The 19,653-nt window shown below is 38.7% G+C and overlaps 1 protein-coding gene across 2 annotated transcripts in view; it reads right to left on the bottom strand.

The window, feature by feature from the left end:
• Window positions 1-218: 218 nt before the first annotated feature.
• The window catches only part of NLN (neurolysin), a 49,809-nt gene continuing 30,374 nt past the window's right edge, over window positions 219-19,653 (bottom strand). Inside the window, exons 7-13 of one of the 2 annotated variants that reach the window (XM_071579924.1) lie at window positions 14,130-14,265; window positions 11,635-12,001; window positions 10,147-10,348; window positions 7,313-7,499; window positions 5,860-5,988; window positions 5,242-5,378; window positions 219-1,900 (exon numbers count right to left, since the gene is read on the bottom strand). In XM_071579924.1, coding sequence (XP_071436025.1) covers window positions 1,766-1,900; window positions 5,242-5,378; window positions 5,860-5,988; window positions 7,313-7,499; window positions 10,147-10,348; window positions 11,635-12,001; window positions 14,130-14,265 — 1,293 coding nt within the window. In that variant the 3' untranslated portion in view covers window positions 219-1,765. Of the gene's footprint in view, window positions 1,901-5,241; window positions 5,392-5,859; window positions 5,989-7,312; window positions 7,500-10,146; window positions 10,349-11,634; window positions 12,002-14,129; window positions 14,266-19,653 lie in introns of those variants that run through there. The other variant, XM_071579925.1, reaches the window with a different exon arrangement.

The following is a 19,653-nucleotide window of genomic DNA, read 5'->3' as shown; positions in this document are numbered from 1 at the left end:
AAGAATTTTAAACACACATAAAAAGCAAAATATTTCCAAATACAGTCAGAACATAAGGGAAATTAGACCAGGCAAAATTCAGAGGTTTTGGGATAATCCTGCATACATCAGTTTCCTCAGCTTTCCTTTATAGTTGTGCTGAATCCATTCAAGATGTTCTCATACATGTGATTTTCATGTATTGCCTTTCCATGACACAGCAGAACTGTGGCCTAAAACTGTAACTGACTATGAGAATTAGAACTGAGGTAATTATGTAGTCTGGTAAGACTGCAGAGTTAGTCTGTTTTGGCTACAAACATTTATGATTCCTCACATCTAACTGGTGTGGTTCAAAAATAAAGCTTGTTGTATTTTCCACTTCTGAAACAAATTAAGCTCATTTGTCCCTCCCTGGTTTAAACGCTTTAGAAGAAAAGCAAGAAATTAAGTTTCACCTGAACATTCACAATTGTCAGGATTTTCCCCCCCTAAAACAAACTGACAGCTTTAACTCAAAGTGAGTGCTTTCAGTTTTCTTTTCTTAGAAAAGGAGGAAGTATTTTGAGTGGATGAGGCCCATTTTCTTATTTCCCTGTTGAACAAAAAAGTAAAAACACAAACTATGTTTACAGCTAAGGTTCAAATGTCTAAAATGTATTAGCTAGTAAACAAAATTAAGGCTTGTTCATGTACATGTTGTAATACTAAACCTGAAGTAAGACATGACATCTAAAGACAAGAAAGGTGCATTTGGATTAACAGCTTTATTTGGGGCCTGTAGTGTTACCTTCTAAGCCTCATTGATCTTGCAGAAAAACTGGAAAATAACTCCTCAATTACCTTCACACTACCATTGCTGAAATCACTAAATCTATTGCACTTTTTTTGTAGCACTTCTGCATGCCACACTAGAAAGGAATAGGAAAATTTTCAACAGGCTTTTATTATTCCCACCAGGGAGATTTTATTTTGTTCCTTCCTTATTTGTATCTCAAAATACTTCACAAACCAACTGAAACCATTGTAATTGCTGAAGTACAACTCTTCGATGCCAGTGTTGCTATAATTTGGAAAACAAATCCTGACTTGTGATTATCAACAAAAAAGAAAAAGTGGAGGAAGAATTGCTAAAGTCATAAATTTTGGCTGTTTTTTTTTTACTTTTTAGTTATACTATGTAAGTCTATAAATGATACAAGAACTCAACATGCATCAGAATGAAGTCTAAAAGTATCACACAAACATCTCTGGCGTAAAGCTCTCTGGGGCAGGTTGTCAGTCTTCAAATTTGTCAGGAAGCTAGACTGAATCCAAACAATGACAAATCAAACACACTTCTCCATCACAGATACTGGTGAACCATCAGTACGACAGAGAATACAGAATAAGAATGAATCTGTTTTTTTTTATTGCTGGTAGTGTCCTTTTTATCCCCTCCAGATTTAAAAATTAATCCACAAGACATAATTTAAGTACATCTATTAGAAGCAAAACATGCTATCAGATCCCCATACTGATTAGTATTATTTCATAACAATTAAAAAGGATTATCATCCAAATTCCTCAGCTTCTACACATCTCAGAATTTTTTTCCCTGATGTGTTAAATTTTGTAGTCTTATGAATTTTTTTTTTAAAATCACACTTTTATTTATACAATTTAAAAAAAAACATCAAAAACTGACCCAATTTCCCTAAAGTGATACATAGTTCAGATCCAAAATACACGGGACATTTCCAGCTCGTTCCATACTGATATGTGCCATTACAAAGGAATCATAAATTTACTGAACATGTAAACCTTTACTTAACAGAAAAGCTCTTTGGCTTGGTTTACGCTCCAAGAAATTTTGTAGCATATCCATTCCGTCCAAAGATCCTCCAGGTTTCAAAATGAGATTTCTGTATTTCATCCCAGCCTGAGAGAAGGTAAAGTAGAATGTTAGTACTTCTTACCTTGCCAACTGTCTCTGTACCTTTTGCATATTTAAAAATCTACTCATGATAAAACAACTTTCCTCTTTCCAGATTTTCTTAATACCAAATCAGGATACACCACAAGCACAATTTAGATCCACTGGAAGAACGTAAGAGAGCAGAAATTCAACCAAGGTTTGAAGAAATTATTTTTGTTGTGGTTTTACACTGGTTTGGAAGCTACAACCACAACTGGTTGTCTGGAAGACATCCTATAAAGCATAACAAACATACAATCTCCTCAAAATCTTCAGTGATGGATTATCCCTGTGACTGACTGGCAGGAAAAGGGAACCTAACATCCTTTCTTTCTTAACTGATGATTTTTCATTTTTAACCTCTGTTTGTGAAAAGAGATGATACTTCAGAGATAGAAAGCTATAGCACTGTGGAATGACATGGCATATGTACACATATTATATGCATAATAGTATATATAATACACACAAACACATCCAACTCACTTATTACAGTATCTTTAAAGTAAATAAGACTTAACTTGGGTTTTACTTTCAGGATTAAACAGTATTGCTTCAGAAGGAATGAATGCTTTAGAAACGAATGAAGTTTCTGAGACTAAGGAAGTAATGAAGAGTTTCTTAGTAAGAGGTCATATTTTAAAGAACATAAAGTATTTGGAGAGTTTTAGGCTTCTGAGCCATGATTATAAATGAGAAAATGTTATTTTGCAGGCAGATGTCTGAGATGCTTCTGATACTGAAGAAGACAATGTTCTTCCCTATAGTCAGTGTACATACAGGTATACACTTCCCCCACAACTCAAAGCCATGGGATTACAGGACCACATTGCCTTCTGATAACTGGAAAAACAAGCACAAGTCTTTTAAAGTGAGGGACTTCAAGACTTAATTTAACTACCAGTCGCAGTCCAAACCACATTAGTCATTCACAATTGTCTGAATTAACAGCTGCAAAAACCTAAAATACAGAAAAAAAATTTCACTGAAGCACTCCTTTACACTTCACTATTTGTTTTATTTCCTGAACATCAGCAGCAAATGAAGATATTGTTCCTTGTAGTTTAAAAGTATTATTGGAGTAGACCTGAGATTTTGCTGTTGTCCCTTCAGAGTCAGAACACTGCTCAGTTAACCAGAGGTTATTTCAGATAATGAGCAAGAATTGAGGAGTGTGGCAACCAGTCAAGTCAGAGTTCAGCTTTTGCTGAAGAATTTTTATAAATCTAGTCTCTGAGACTAGACTGTAGAACTTGCTCAAAACAGGAAGAGATGTTGAATTGTAGCAGGAAGAGGTAAGCCAAATCTCTAAAAGCCCTGGTCATAACCCCATAATCATCTTCTTTTTCTGCTGTTCTAACTCTATATATAATGAAGTCTAAGTACTACAAAAATCATATGGGTATCTAGTATTTTTTTATAACACAGTTTGTCCCTTCCTGTGGAACGCTATTGCACTTAGATGGAATGCTTATTTGGGTGGAAAGAGAACTAATTTAAGAAGATAGCATTGAAAAAATCTCCACAGTTATCCCTGAAGTTGTACCAGCATTCAAGCAAAGTCTTTGTGTACACACATACAATAGAGAGTAAGTGACACACACATAAATAATCAGTTTCTTCCTCACTTAGCCTGGGTAGCAGGCTTCACAATAACAGAGGCACTAGCTGTCTTTCAGCTGTACCATAGCAAATATTCACTCATGGCATACCTAATTCATTCTCAAAGCCTCCCAAACACAGGCAAAGAAAATAAAAATTCTCACAAAAAATCAGAATAAAAGGCATCCCTTAGGAGAAGTAACGGTTACAGAACAATTTTGGCTTAGGGTTTTGACTATACAATCACTCAAAACAGAGTTTTGAGACTACAGAGTAAAACAGAACAAAAGGTCTGTGATCACACTGGAGGGGCGTGTCTGTGTCAGAACAGAAAACTGTTCTGTCCCACAACGTGGGCACCAGCACTCTTAACCATCTCTCCCAAACACTAACAGCTGTGAAACCCTAGCAAGTCTGATCCCTCCTGAAATGTCATTTTTAAGGCCCAGACAAACAACAGTTAATAAAAAATTATTTTATTCTCTCATTTAGCTTGACATGTCTTCTCTGCTGCTCTTATCTACAAGTGACAAGATTCCCAATGAATAAACAAGTCTGCTTATTCTCACATACACCTGTCATGAATCCCTACCCCCTCAGGATCAATTTTGACCTCCAAACTCATTGTCACTTCTCCTCTCAAACTGTTAAGTTGGATGCTTTTCTTCATAAAATCTTTTTTGGATTTTACTGGCCTAACCTCAGTTTTATAGCCCCCACCCTATTTGCTCTATGGACTCCTCTCTTTGTTCAGAGCAAAATCCAATCTTGTTTACTATCTCCATCCTCTAGAGGGATGGATAGTTCTAGAAGTTCTGGTTGCTGTGATAAGGAAAGGGAGGAAGGAAGGCAAATTCTAGGAGATGAAAATGACAGTAATGCATTTTTCTACCCTTTATTTCTGTCTTGTACACCTCTACTGAAAGGAAGAACTAGAGCTGGAAGCTGAATCAAGAACACAGTTAAGACTATCAAGCTCCTATGACAGAACTCATCTATCTCATCTGCAGTACCTTGACTCACAAGTCTAATACTATAACCTCTGAATAATTGTGCCAGAATTAGCAGGACTACTAATCACATCACTAACTATCCTTTCTTTCTGCTCCAGGCAGAACAGGTTGGAGAATTACACAAGAAAAACAGGCCCAGTAAATCTAGAACCTCTTAATGATTTGGACTTCAAAAAGGGACTTGGGAGAAAAACTAAAGATGAAAAAAATTGCACATTATGCTGTGTTGTGACAGAGAACACTCAAAATAGATTAAGTTTTCTAACGGAGCACACAGTTGAGGTGCTCAAAATGTAATGGAAATGTAACAGAATGGAAATGTAAGCGGAAACAGCACCATTATCATAGAGGTTTCACAGCAGATGAATATGCATCTGCTCTTGCAATGGAGAAATGTTTTTTTCAGTCTAAAATTACAGAGCAAGGCATGAGACACAACACAATGTCTTAAAAGTCTTATAATGTTAAATATATGACAACATAGGAATTGTATTAAAATCCAGTTGCTCTTGGACATTTTAAGACAATTTTCCAAAGTTAGTTAGTTACACCTTTTTTTGTTGTTGATCCAAACTTGACAGAAGTACAGAAGTACTTGAGATATTATACCTAATGATCAAGATGTCAATACATGTGATGTCAGAGACAAAATGCAACAGAAATGTTTATTAAAAAGTATTCATCACCTACCTTTGGATTCATTATTCCTTCTTGCTTAAAGCAGCTATAAAAGATGTCCATGGAAAACACTTCACTCCACAGGTACCCATAGTACTGACCATCATAGCCACCTGCCAGATGTCCAAAAGTAGCTGGCATGTTTGTTCCTTGAAAAGTAGACTAATATGAAGTTACTTAAATAAAATACAGTTATCTCTTTGATGCATACAGTACTTCAAGAATGAATTAGTAAGGAATGTTTATCAACTACTTCAAAATTTAACATAAATTGTCTGAGTATGCCTCAAAGTATTGGACATACCCTGCTGACTACAAAGGAAACTCAATTTCCCATTTTAAGCTACTTGCACATCCAACGCAGATATGACAGAACGCCTAAAGTGGGATTCACATCATGTCACTATAAAATGCATCCTGCAAAAGGTTGAGTTTTATATCTACCTCAATCTTCCTTCAGAAAAGATCACTAAGATCATTCTAGGTTTCAAAATAACTATTTCATCTTCATGAAGTAGATTATTTCTTGAACAGCTCTGGGGTTTTTGTATGCCAAGCATTACTGAGAAGGAATGGCATGTTAAGTCGAACCATTTGGACATGCTGTGCAAAAACTTCATGCTGACATACCTGGAGTGGCAGGAATTCCTAGAATCTCCATACAGCATTTATCGTACTCATCTGCTGGGTCAACAGACAGCTTTGTGTGCAGTGCCTGGTCAACTTTGCTCAAAACAATCTGACGGAGGGTTAAAAGGCCTGAGTGGGTAAGAACATTTAATTAAACAGCATCAAAGTAGCTGGAGTTCCATTTCCATGTTTCCTCAAAGATCTCAACATGCACATTCAACTGTTAAAATTTTAACCATGGAAAAAACTTGGAGTTCCACTGTTTCCATTTGAATTGCTCCAGTTACACAGAATTGAGTGAGAGGCATAATTTTAACAAAGGAATTGTCTTTGTAAGCTCTATCTTTTGAAATATTATTTTCCTCACAGATAAAAATTAAAATAGAGCAGATATTTTAAAAGCAAATTTTAATATTTAAAATAATGTTTTCAGCTGTCATTGCTTCCCATATACCATTTCATTCAGGGTTTGCACAGATGGTAGTAAGTATATCTACCCTAAGACACTTCAAAGAACACCAAGAACGGCTGCTGCAGCTGCTGTAGGCTTTTTTTAAGAAGCTACAAGATCTGAACTTTACCCTGACAAAATGTTTTTCAGCGACAGAGTCTGTACATGCCACAAGGACAAAGACTTCTTGTCCAGGATAGAAAAGCAGTACGAAATGAACAGCAGTGGTTAGTGACAGATTGTGCTATAAATGAGAATCCTGGAATACAGGAACAAAGACGTGGAATTGATAAAATAACAATGATATGGTAGGCAATGACATGAGATTACAATCTCAGTTTGGAGATAAATGTAGGGTGGTACAAGACGGGGAAGGAGAAGAGAATTAGGACCCTCAGTTTGGGAAGGCAGTACATCTGCTGTCAAAGTAGAGAATACGGACTTAAGGTTCTGGATTTAGAAGCTAAGAGGCTGTTTGAACAATGTAGGGCTAGAGTACTTTTGTCTGGGATATGTTATCAATGTTCAGTAAATTTGCAAACAACTTCCATGTCTGTCAAGTGTCATGTGCACATCAAATGTAGATGATACATGTAGAAAATCTGATAATATATTCACTGTATGCACAGTGTCTGCTCTGTACTACAAATAAAAACAAAAAAAAACCCACAAAACCCACAAGAGACCCCCTCTCACACACATCACCACTACTGCTCCCCCACTCCAAAATTTTAAATGACCAAAGATGGTAAAAAAAAGCGTCATGAATAGGAAACGTATTTTAGTTCTGTGGGTAGCCTGGAAAATCAGAGCCGCTACTGTTTCAGCAAACAGTGGCATCTGTCATCACAGACTTTATTAATGGGATAAACCATGCAGATAAACCCAGAAAGACAGTGATAGGTGTACACAGCAAAAATTGAATGGGCTTGCTATGTTTATCAATTTTTAAAATTATGTATTTTTCTATATATACTGTGGGGAAAAAAGGCAGAGAGATACCTGTATTAGCCAGTCTAGAGGCAGCAAGTTTCTCAAGCAGAGTGTCTCCAACATGGGTCTCATCTTTATAATGTCTTGACATTTGCTGTAGTGGCTCTTTTTCCCACACCCAGTTCTCAAACATTTGTGAGGGTACCTCTACAAAGTCTGTTTCCACATTAGTTCCACTAAACCTGGCAAAATCGGTCTAAAAGAAAAAGCCATTGAATTAAATTAAAATAGAAGTCATGATTTCTAGCAGAATACAGACTTTCAGATGTCAACATTTTAGTTTTAATAACAGCAAAAGGAATCATTTGAGCAGACCAATAATACTACTTTAAAAATGAAATTTAAAGAAAGGAGGACCAAAAAAATCAGACATAAGACTATTACCAAGGAACAAACTAGATTTCTCAGTGGTCATTTACTGCATTATCTACTGGTGTGGAGCACTATTTCCATTTTCTTAATATTACTGATTTTTACCTTTTAGGTTATGACAGCAATACAAATGGTTCCATGGTGTTTTGTGACAATGATATAATCTGTAAATTATTATAAAAATGCGTTAAATTACTCTAATGTAAAATAATAAACTTCAACTACATACTTTAAAAACACGCCATTGTCTAACAGTTGACACCAATTCACAGACTTTGCCTGAACAACTTATCCCATTAAGCTTTGTCCTGCATGTCTTAATTCAGACAAGATGTGGTTAACATACAGCACAATTATTTTAGCCAGTAAAAACTGGACTGAAATAAATACATCTTAGTAACCTTATTTATGAAAGGTTACCAAATCTCACACTTCATTACTTATAGAAGAATCTTTCTTCTGAAAGCTAAGCATATTATTTTTATTTTTCACTTTAGTATCCTCAATAACTTCATGTTTAAGAAGCTCCCACAATCCTAATTTTGAAGAAAAGTTTATACAGTTAAAAATCTTGATTAAATATATTCCAAACACAAAATAGTTCTAAAAAGTCGCTTTTGAAAGACATTTGCTCAAATGCTCAGAAATAATTTGGTCTTACAGAATCACAGAATTATGAAGATTGGGAAATACTTTCAAGCACCACGTCTAACCACCAACACATTCACCATAAGCCACTAACTCATGTCCTCATATGCCATATCCACATGTTTTCTGAACACTTCCAAGGACGGTGATTCCACCACCCTGGGCAGTCTGTTCCAATGCTTTGCAACTCTTTCAGTGAAAAAATTTTCCTAATATCCAACCTAAACCCACCTTGATGCAACTTGAGGACATTCTCTCTCATCTTGTCACTTGTTACCTGGGAGAAGACCCTGACCCCACCTGGCTACAACCTGCTCCCAGGTGATTGTAGAGAGCAGTAAGGTCCCTTATGAGCCTTCTTTTCTCATGAATAAACACCCCCAGCTCCCTCAGCTGCTCCTCACAAGACTTGTGCTCCAGACTCTTCCCCATCTCTGCTGTCCTTCTCTGGACACACTCCAGCCCCTCAGTGTCCTTCTTGTAGTGAGAAGCCCAAAACTGAGCACAGGATTTGAGGTGTAGACTCACCAGTGCTAAGTAAGCAGAACAATCACTCCTCTGGTCCTGCTGGTCACACTATTGCTGATCCAAGCCAGGATGACGTTGGCCTTCTTGGCCACCTGGGCACACACTGGATCCTGTTCAGCCACTGCCTACCAGCATCCCCAGCTCATTTTCTCCTGGTCACCTTTCCAATCACTCTTTCCCAGCCTGTAGCGCTGCCTGACCCAAAGGCAGGACCTAGCACTGGCCTTGCTGAACCTCATACCATTTTCTAGATTCCTCTGTAGAGACTTCCTACAATCACTCCACCTTATCTTGTAATAAGTCTACCACATCTTGCCAGCCCAATTTATTTTTTTTTTTAACTTCTCCTCAACACGCTAACAAAACAGATATCCTTATATAGCCATACACAAGGGCATCACACTACCAAAACCACAAGACATTTGGGTCAAGTTACTTCAAGAGTTCTCCTTCCCTAACAGCATAAACAAACCTCCTCCCTGCCTCACTTTCCAGTAGTATATCTCACTTTTCCTGCATACTACACAGTACCAGACCTTTGCCAGCAGCTACAGATTCCCTCCCATATGGAGCATTTAAATGTCAAGTCCTTAATATGCTTAAACAAATCACCACATGAAACATGACAGTGTTTTGTACACATGAATTCCAGAAGACATGATGTTCTTATGTGGGACTAGCAAGTTTGTGCACATGCAAATAACAATTCATATACAATACAGCAGCATTAGTGGCTGTGCACACAGGTACCATCAGAACAGTGTAAAAACATGTGGAAAAGCAGACCTCCCTGACCAGTGTGCAATTCCATAGCAACTGAAGTATATATGCATTGGAATTGTTGGCTTGAGCTGCCCCAGCTGGACTCTGCAACAGCTAATCATACTCTCACTGGGTATCAACATGCTGCATCAGTTTTGTACAGCTTCATACCAGTGCCACCATATTAAGAGGATAGCACTCAACAGCACTAAATGTCAAAATGCTGGAGGGGTCACCTGGATTCAGGAGTTATTTTCATTCCTAGGTACAGCAACCTTTTTTGCTCCTAATATCTAGTGTGCAACTACAAGTAATAAAAAGCCCTCTGACAGAAACCATGACTGAGCACCTTCTTCACCTTACACATGTACCTGTGGTGAGTGAATAGATTCCTGCACAATGCAAATGCAAAAGTATATGTTTCTATGAAATGTTTTTCGTAAGGAGGTGTATTTATTGCTTCAGTTTTAAATAAAAATCATCCCCCCCCTCCCCAACCTGACACTTCAAAAAATAACCAAAACATCACTAACCTGTGCACATATCTGATGCATTACATGACCAAATTCATGGAAGTAAGTCTTTACTTCATCATGTCGCAGCAGCGAAGGACGATCCAATGCTGGTTTTGTGAAGTTGGTTACCAGAGCAGCTACAGACATCAATCTGCTGCCATCAGAGAGAAGGCAGCCGGGTTGTAGACCAAAGCATGCTGCATGCCCATACTTTCCCTCTCTGTATAAGAAAATACATCAGACACTATCTTCAAACCTGCTCACCAGAATGGCGAAGCCTATTCAAGAACAGGGACAATCAGTCAGTGTCTTTACATAAAGCTTTACACAGAAAAATTACATCTTTTCATGACTTCCAAAGACTCACTAACACCATGTTAAAACCACAAGGGGGAAAAATGCTCCCTGTAACCTCATACTTAAATCTCAACAGTTTAAGACACTCAGCAACATTTACAAGAATCTGACTTTTACTGAAAAATTGAAAATATACGTACTTTAGATGTCAATTCTGTTTTAAGCTGCTACTGTAACAGCAAGACTAAGTTCTGTTCTCTGAAGCAGTACTTTTTATTATAGGAGAACAAAAGAATACAATGCATTGCATTTTCACTGTGATCCGAGAGATTAGAGGAAACTTCTTTTGAAATTTTTGCCCTAAACTACTCAGTTAACCACTCAGGTTAAGTCAGAGGGGTTTTACTAACACATAGCTTCAGCAATTCACATGACACACATGTAAGGGGAAGTAGGCAAACAGGTGAAGAACATAGCTATGTTATCCTAAAAAGAACAACTTATGTACTATTGTATTGACTAACCTAATTTTCTTAGGACAGAGAAGCCTTAAATCAACTTATAATTAAAAAAAAAGTACCAGCCAATTTATAGTTGCTAAATGCTGATTTAAGAAAATCCCCACCAAAGCAAACAAAAACCCCATGACAAATGGTCAAAAAGGACTAGCTCAGAATAAATTCTGTCAAATCAGTCTAATCTAATGTCTGACAAAACAGCTACAAAGAGAGGTGGAGAACTACAGAGATCAACAAGGAAGTAAATTTCAGTATGTGCTCAACAGCAATCTATTCTTGGTACTGATCTATTTGATATTTTCTTTAGCAGTCTGGACAACAAGGTACAAAATACACATATAAAACAACAGGGTACAAGGTACAAAATACACGTACAATATGTAAAGAGAAACAGAGGGAAACAAGGAACACTCAGCAGACAGAAATACAATTGATCTGAAAAGGCTGGAGTAACAGTTCAACAAAAATGAAAATTAAAGCACAGTATTAAGTTAGAAATAAGATAGTATGGGAAAAGAAAAGAAGTGTAAACAATCTGAACCCAGTCCAGAGGACAACTTAATGAACACAGTAATAGTCTTGTCAATGTGACAAATATTTACTTCCAAATGTATTTAAGTTTAACCACACCAGCAGCAACCCACAAAGATTCAATTTTAAACACATAAGTAAAGCACTAAGTCATAATTACCTGGGGTAAAGGTCCAAATAGAACTGCCCTAACATTTCTCCTGTTGATTTATCCTTTACTGTATAAAGAGTAACACTGTCATGCCAAACATGAGCACTTTCTACTTGCTCAAATACAAGTCCCAGCAGCTTCTGGTAAATACTCAGTAAGCCTTCTGTAACAGCCTCAATTGGGAAATATTCCTTCAGTTTTTCTTGATCTATTGAGTACTTCAGCTCTTCAGTTTTGTTCATATAATAATGAAGATCCCATGCATTGATTCTTCCATCATAATCAAAGTTTCTTTCTTTACACTCCTTTTTCTTCAAACCTAGAATGAATTCTCTTTCTTCCTCAACCAATGGCTTTAGCTTCTTACTCAAATCATCTGAAACGAAGATTGTCTTGGAGTCAACTTCTATGTTACTATAATGTGTATTCCTATAAAATACATTCAAAAACTTAAAGCACTTGCTCCAGAAGTGGAAGGTAGAGTATTCCATTCATTGGCCAACAGCAAGTACAGTGTCTATTTTCTTGTCTTACTGAGCCTTAACTGCAGACATGTTATAAATGACTCAGCAGTCCACGAAGGCCTAGGAGTACTGTGAAGGGTTTTGGTAAACTTGGACTTTCTCAAAGGTCTCAGAAGTGAAAAGTAACACTAGAGACTTTTGCTTGAATCCTTTCATTTTACTTCATGTAATTTCGGTTTTTTGGATGTATTTCTGCAGCAACAGCAAAAGACTTACAACTCCTATTAGCATCACAAAATTCAGTAATTCTAACCAAAGAACAAGAGACTCAAGAGTTCTTTCCTATAAGATGTATAGCTTCTAGATTAGTAAAGCCACTGGTATTAATCTCTATGGTCCAAATTTTTTCCAGTGTACTTTTCTTGGACAAGAAAGTATCACAGCACTATGAAGTACACATATTGAATATGAAATATTTAAGCTTACTGAAATTTCCATAAAGTGCATACTGTACTTACATTCTTGTAAGTATTTCTGGACTATCAGACATTTCTTTCTTTCTTAAGAATTCAGATTAATGTTAATTGTTAATACGTAGGGTGTAAAATTTAGGAATAGCTACTCCTGTTTCTAGGTAGGCTGTAAAGCACTATATAGATTTACATGCTGAAATACTGTTTGAAGCTTATATTGTGCTAAATTCAAAATATGTCATGAGAGAGAATGCTCTTCTTCTTAGCTGTAAGCTTATGAACATTGATCTAAAACATGGATAGGAACAAAATAGAGCAAAACATAGTCATGCTTGTAGCTGAAGTTATATCAAAAGAAGTAAACTAGAGGGTGACAACTAATTTGAAGAACATTCTCCCTGTGTGAGAATTACCACAAAGCATAACATTTATGAATAGAAAAGGATATGATCTCATACTGTAAAAAGCAGCTGCTAAATTATGAGGTCAGCGTCAAAACAAATGAAAAAACACAGCATTACAATATTATAATGGATAAAAAAAGAGTTCAAAATACTCTAAGTGCACTGAAAAAAACATCAGGTCATTCAATCATTTAATAATTACTCAAAATAACCTATGAGTTCATTGTCAAATATACAGATAATTGGTATTGCCAAGTATGGATCTGATCTCATAAAGAAGGATTTCAGGAGAAATGCATCAGAATTACAGGTGAAGGAAAAGGAGCATTTGAACCTCTTTATTGATGTATAAAAACAAAAACCCCACCACCAACAAACATACCTTATTTTTGTACAAAATTATTTGAAGGCGTGTTATTTGTATGATGTTTCAATGTACACTCCTAAGTGGTGTTAGGACACACTAATAAAGGAACACATACTACTCTGTGGAGCTATGCAATTCCAGAAAGTGGAGGTTAACTCCACGCACAAGAGTGGGCCCACTGACGGCAACAGCATAACTATAAATTCGTAACTGCTCTGTTTAAAATTTTCAAGATACCTCTGTTTTTGGATCAAATCCCATTACATGGCTTTTGAATCCGAGATTTAATCCATCATTCCAGATTTAATTTTTTAATTCAGCTTATGGAAGTTGCATGAATCACATACTGTTATCTTGCACTACACAATTTTATCAGAAAAAGACACTCAGGCTATGGATGGACAAAAAAATTGTGCAAAAACAGGAATAAAAAGCTGCAACTCTGATGCAGCCTCCTGAACTGACAGAGATTTGCTTAGGCTGCACATGTTACTTAGGTTCTAAATTAGGATAATTGCATTTTGGTGCAGAGAAAGACATAACCACTTGCTCATACTGGTTGTCACAAACCAGCTATTTTCAGATTTTTGCCTTGTGCTTCCCTGATTTGGAGCAACTGCATTTGTACAGCTATGGTCTAAAAAACACATATGCCAGAACAGAGGCAGCAGAGAGCTCCTTTTCTAGCTAAACATGATGGATACTGTGACCTAGTTATATACTTATAGTCATCTTGGCTGAGGAGTCATGTTGCTATATCAAAGTATTAAAGTATTGCTTATAAGTAAGAACAAACCTAAGAAAGTTGTTACGTTATCTGTGCTCTTTGCAGTGTTTACCTCCAGGACAAAGTTGGCATGTGTATTATAACCAAGAAGCTCTGCTACTTTTGCCCTTAGTGGGAGCAATTGCTGAAGAATTTTTGTGTTCTCCTAAAAAAGAAAGTAGGGAAATTTGGAAAGTGAAACCAGAAAACATATGTTATCAAAACAATTATCTGAATAATATCTGAAATCCTTTGGAGCAATGAACATTTCAAATGAAACACTAATATATAAATAGCAAATAACCCAAGTTTAGCTAGATACTTGGAATTTTCTTTCACAGCATTTGATTGCAGTTAGCTAGTATTCTAATTGATCTCAGTCATTACACTCTCTATTATAATTATCTGCTCTAGTAAATCAAAATAGATCCCATTCCCTTTTAACAAATCTTTGACAGTTGTGAGGAGCTTATTTCCTTATCAATCATTTAAATGTGAAAAGGAACAGGAAAATTGCTGACAGCAGGCTTAATTGCTTGTTAGTGATGAAGATAGATTGCTAATCTATTGTGCCAACATTCAAAGCTTGTTTGCACATCTCCCTCTTTAGCCACTCTGACAATAGCAGTCACAGAAAGATCTGAAACACAAAGCCTTGACCTAAATGTGCTGGAGGATCCTTGAGAAGCTGAATACCTAAGTGTAAACCCCTACTTCTGGAAAAGTGATATTTCTCAGATGAAAGGAAAACACCACTAGATTCGAAGATTGTCCCACAGTTGTAGCATCAAACCCCTTTACGTGTGTTGATTTGCAAAATGTTCAGGTTTTGGTGCCATTTTAGCTTATCTTGTACTCATCACATTTCCCAGGACTTCAAGCACAAAAGTTCAGCTCTGCCATTGTTCTTTAATCAATGGTTGGTAAAACTGTCTGAATGACATATTCTCTATCCTTTCTATCCTCTTCTATTTTTGTTCCTGACTAGTTGTGTGGTCTCATCAGTATCAAATGAAATTAGTTGTGAAATTTTTTCTTCTTTTTATAAGGCATGTTTCCAGATATTTCTCAGATAATTAAATACATCTTTTGTAATAGATAATTAATTTGCTAGAAACCAAATCAAATAGTATTTTTAATTTTGTCTTAAATGTAAAATTAAATATGCCTGAAAACTTGGAGATAACCAGAAAGACAGCTTCTCAGCAACGCCTTATCAGAGAATGGCTCGGTGCTTAACAAGGAATGTAAGGTACTATCTGTAGAGAAAAGGAACGAGGCCCCAGTTTCGATATCTCTCAGCCCGGTGCCTTCCCCCCCCTCCTTCCCCTACAGGTTTATCTAGCCCCAAACAGTTTCGCCCTGCTAAGAAAAATACCTCCTTGCTTTTTTTACCGTTTCTAGCCCTAAGAATTCCCTTCTTCTCCAAACCCCCCCACTGAATCTCCGGGAAAAACCCCCACTTCCTCTCAGCCCCTCCATCTTTCCCAGTACAAGCCTTTCCTGGCCATACATGCCCAGTTTCACTCCCAAAACACCCAAAACTCAAAGCCACCAGTTTTTCCCTTTTTTTCTTTTCCCCTGCGGCCCCGGTCGGTCTCGACTCCCACGCCAGCCGCGCTGGGGGGCCCTGGCTGTCCCCATGTCCTGCCGGGGCGCCTGCCAGCCGTGTCGCTGGGGGCCGGGTCCCACGGAGCGCCCCCGGGGATCCCAGTACCACGGTCACCCACAGCGCAAGCCCTGCCAAGCTCCCCGCCAGTTCCCCTCCCCCCAAAGGAAGGCCGTGTAGCCCCCACACCTGGCCCCAGCTACCCCATGCCAAGGCAGGAGCACAGTGGAGATAGATCAGCAGAGATAGCCGCTAAAAGCTGAACCAGCGTGGGGAGCCTGCGACCAAGCATACCAGCAGGCGCCGGCTCGGCACGAGCCGACCCCCGTCTGAACGTGCTGCATTGTAACCCTTCCTGCTGTGTACGACCAAACAGGACATCATGCTAACGCCTGCAGTTTGTTCCTTGCCGAGTATCCCCGACTGTATAGCCACATGGAAACCCCCCCACTCCTGGGCACCATGAATTGCGAAACACGGCCGGACCTGGTTGAGGACTGCAACTGTTACAACGAACAGAACTGAGCCTGCGCAAACGAAAAGTGCTTACAAACTGTTATGTAACACATGGAAACTGCGCCTGCGCAAAGGGGGCGTGGCCTACGCCAGAGAAAGTGAATATAAGCAGAGCCCTGGACGAGAGCCAAATGTGAACCTTTTGGAGCTGGTCTCCTGGGTCACCCGGTGCTCTGCTATCCTGCAAGCACTGTGTTGCTCCTCTCCTTGCCTTCACTAAGAGCTGCAGTCACTGAGGCTAAGGCCTACGGAGCTGGATGCTGAAATCACTTAATAAAATCACTACCTCTTTTTTTAATAAATGCTATTAACCTTTTTTTCTCCTTATAAAATAAAATAAACGTTGATTTATCTAGCTAATGCCTTGGTGCCTATAACAATTCTGGTGCCGTGACTCGGATCCAAAGGCCTTGGACGTGGATCGTCGACAGGAAGAGCGCTCCCGTCATCCCAAACAGACGGTCCTGGACGCAGATTCTACGGAACAAGACCCTGGACACCCGAACCTAGAGGGCAAGTAGAAAGAGCAACAGAACGGACTGCAGTCAGGTGTCGGTTTGGCCATAAAAGACCCCGTAATTCAGTGCGCACTGCCCGAACAAGGGACCCAAGGACGAGTAAGTATAGTACGATTCTGTTCGGTTGGGGAAGGGTTTCCTGGAGTGCAGTGAATGAGAGGTTCTTACAGAACCAAGTGAGTGCGGACTCTCTACGTAGTGCGGTTCCCATTGCTCGCGAGAGCGTGGGCCACGAACGAGAGGAAACGAGAGTGTGTGTGTGTGAAGGCACTTTGGAAGATGGGACAGAAAAAGAGTAAATTTTCTGATCCCATGGGAGGGTTTGAAGTACAGTTCCCGGATATACCCCCTGATAGCCCCTTAGGGCTCATGATGACCTGTTAGGATAGTTGGCCCTCTAACCAGGGAAAGAGTAGAGAAAAGATGGTAAATTATTGTATGAAGGTATGGGGAGGTAGACAAATCCGAAGAGACAGTCTTTATTGGCCTATATTTGGGACATTTGAAGACTGCCTATGTAACGCATTAAATGAGTATGTTAAAACCAAAATACCTTTTAATCCTGAAGAAAGTGAGTATGCAAGCTTATGGGTAAGACTAGAAACCAAGACATATCTATATCCACTTAAAGAGAAAAAAGAAACTAAGAAAAAGCATTTGAAAATTGAAGAACTCCCGCTATCTCCTCCTCCCTATGTCCCTCCTCCCCCTGCTCCAATCCCTGCACCCCTTGCAGTACCTACTGCTCCTCAGCCAGATCCTTTAACGGACTCTGAGGATTCCCCAACACCCTCACCATCACAGTCCCCGGAACCAGCTAGAAGAGTTACCAGAAGTCAGACTGGGAGGAGGGGGCGATCAGAAAATAAATTATATCCCTTAAGAGAAACAGCTATGGGAGGTCCCCAACCAGGGGTGGGATTTGTGTCAATTCCCTTAAATTCAGGGGACGTAAGAGAATTTAAAAAGGAAATGGGAAATTTGTTAGAGGATCCACTTGGTGTGTCCGAAAGGTTAGACCAATTCCTGGGTCCCAATTTATATACGTGGGATGAAATACAATCTATTTTAAGAATATTATTCACAGTAGAAGAAAGAGAAATGATTCGAAGGGCTGGAATGAGAAATTGGGATACAAGACATCAAAATGGCCCAGCCGCAGATACTAAATGGCCTTTACAGCGGCCTAACTGGAATAATCAAGACCCAGGAGACCGGACACACATGGCAGATCTGAGGGATATTATTGTCCAAGGTATTAGAGAATCCGTCCCCAGAGGACAAAACATCAACAAAGCTTTTAGTGAACACCAAAAGAAAGATGAAAGCCCCACAGAATGGTTAGAAAGACTAAGAAAAAGCTTACAGCTTTATTCTGGTTTAGACCCAGACACCCCAGTGGGACAGGCCTTATTAAAGACCCAGTTTGTGGCCAAGTCCTGGGTAGACATACGAAGGAAGTTAGAGAAAGTAGATGATTGGCAAGAAAAAGGATTAGATGAACTTTTGCGGGAAGCTCAGAAGGTTTATGTGAGGCGAGATGAAGAAAGTCAAAGGAAGCAAGCAAGAATTTTGGTTGCAGCAGTTAGAGAAGGGCAACGTGAAATTAATAATGGTAAAAAGGGTGGGATACCCCAACGAGTAGATGGAAATGACAAAGGAGACCAAAAAGAGCGAAAAGACTTGAAAAATATTGAATGTTTTTACTGTCAGAAGAAGGGGCATCTGAAGAAGAACTGTAGAAAACGCATACAAGATGAAGCAGCATTTAAAGAAGATTAGAGGGGTCAGGGGCTCTATGTGCTGGGGACCCTAAAAGGAACAGAGCCCTTGATAAAATTAAAACTAGGTCCCCAGCAAGAAGAAATGGAGTTTCTAGTAGACTCCGGGGCAGAAAGATCAACTGTCCAACAAGTGCCCCGAGGGTGTTCACCATCCTCGGAGAATATATATGTAATTGGAGCAAAAAGGGAACCCTTTAAGGTCCCCGTACTAAAGGAAGTAGAAATAGAAGCCCCCTCCAAAATTGGAGTAGGGTCATTTCTATTGGTCCCAGAAGCCGAATACAATCTTTTGGGAAGGGATTTAATGATTGAATTAGAGATAAATTTGGAAGTGGAAAACCAAAAGTTAAAAGTTAAATTATACTCTCTCACTGTAGAAGATGAGAGAGAAATAGATCCTGAAGTCTGGTACACCCCAGACTCTGTAGGAAAATTGGACATAAAGCCTCTCGAAGTAACCATTAAAAATCCTGAAGAGGCAATAAGAATCAGACAATACCCTATTTCACAAGAGGGTAAACAGGGTTTACAACCTATAATTGAAAGGTTGATAAAACAAGGATTATTGGAACCCTGTATGTCACCTCATAATACTCCAATTTTACCAGTACGGAAGCCTGATGAGTCATACAGGCTTGTCCAAGACCTAAGAGAGGTCAATAAAAGAACCATTACCCGATTCCCAGTGGTGGCTAATCCTTATACTTTATTAAGCCAACTTTCCCCCGACTACAAATGGTATAGTGTTGTAGATTTGAAAGATGCCTTTTAGGCTTGTCCTCTAAAGGAAGAAAGCCGGAATTACTTTGCTTTCGAGTGGGAAAATCCCAACACCCACCGTAAACAACAACTAAGGTAGACCGTGTTACCCCAAGGGTTTACGGAATCTCCCAATTTATTCGGGCAAGCTCTAGAATGCTTATTAGAATCTTTTTGTGTTAGCAAAAGTGTCACCTTAATACAATATGTAGATGATCTGTTAATAGCTGGAGAAGACCAAAATCAAGTTCGCAAAGAAACTATCAGGTTGCTAAACTTTCTGAGTTCTAAGGGATTAAAAGTTTCAAAATCTAAACTACAATTCACAGAAGAAGAAGTCAAATATTTAAGACACTGGCTTAGTAAGG

Source organism: Pithys albifrons, chromosome Z (genome assembly GCF_047495875.1).
Source record: "Pithys albifrons albifrons isolate INPA30051 chromosome Z, PitAlb_v1, whole genome shotgun sequence".
Lineage (NCBI taxonomy): Eukaryota > Metazoa > Chordata > Aves > Passeriformes > Thamnophilidae > Pithys > Pithys albifrons.
The sequence above is the reverse complement of the archived record's forward strand: the minus strand, read 5'-3'. Positions and strand labels throughout refer to the sequence as shown.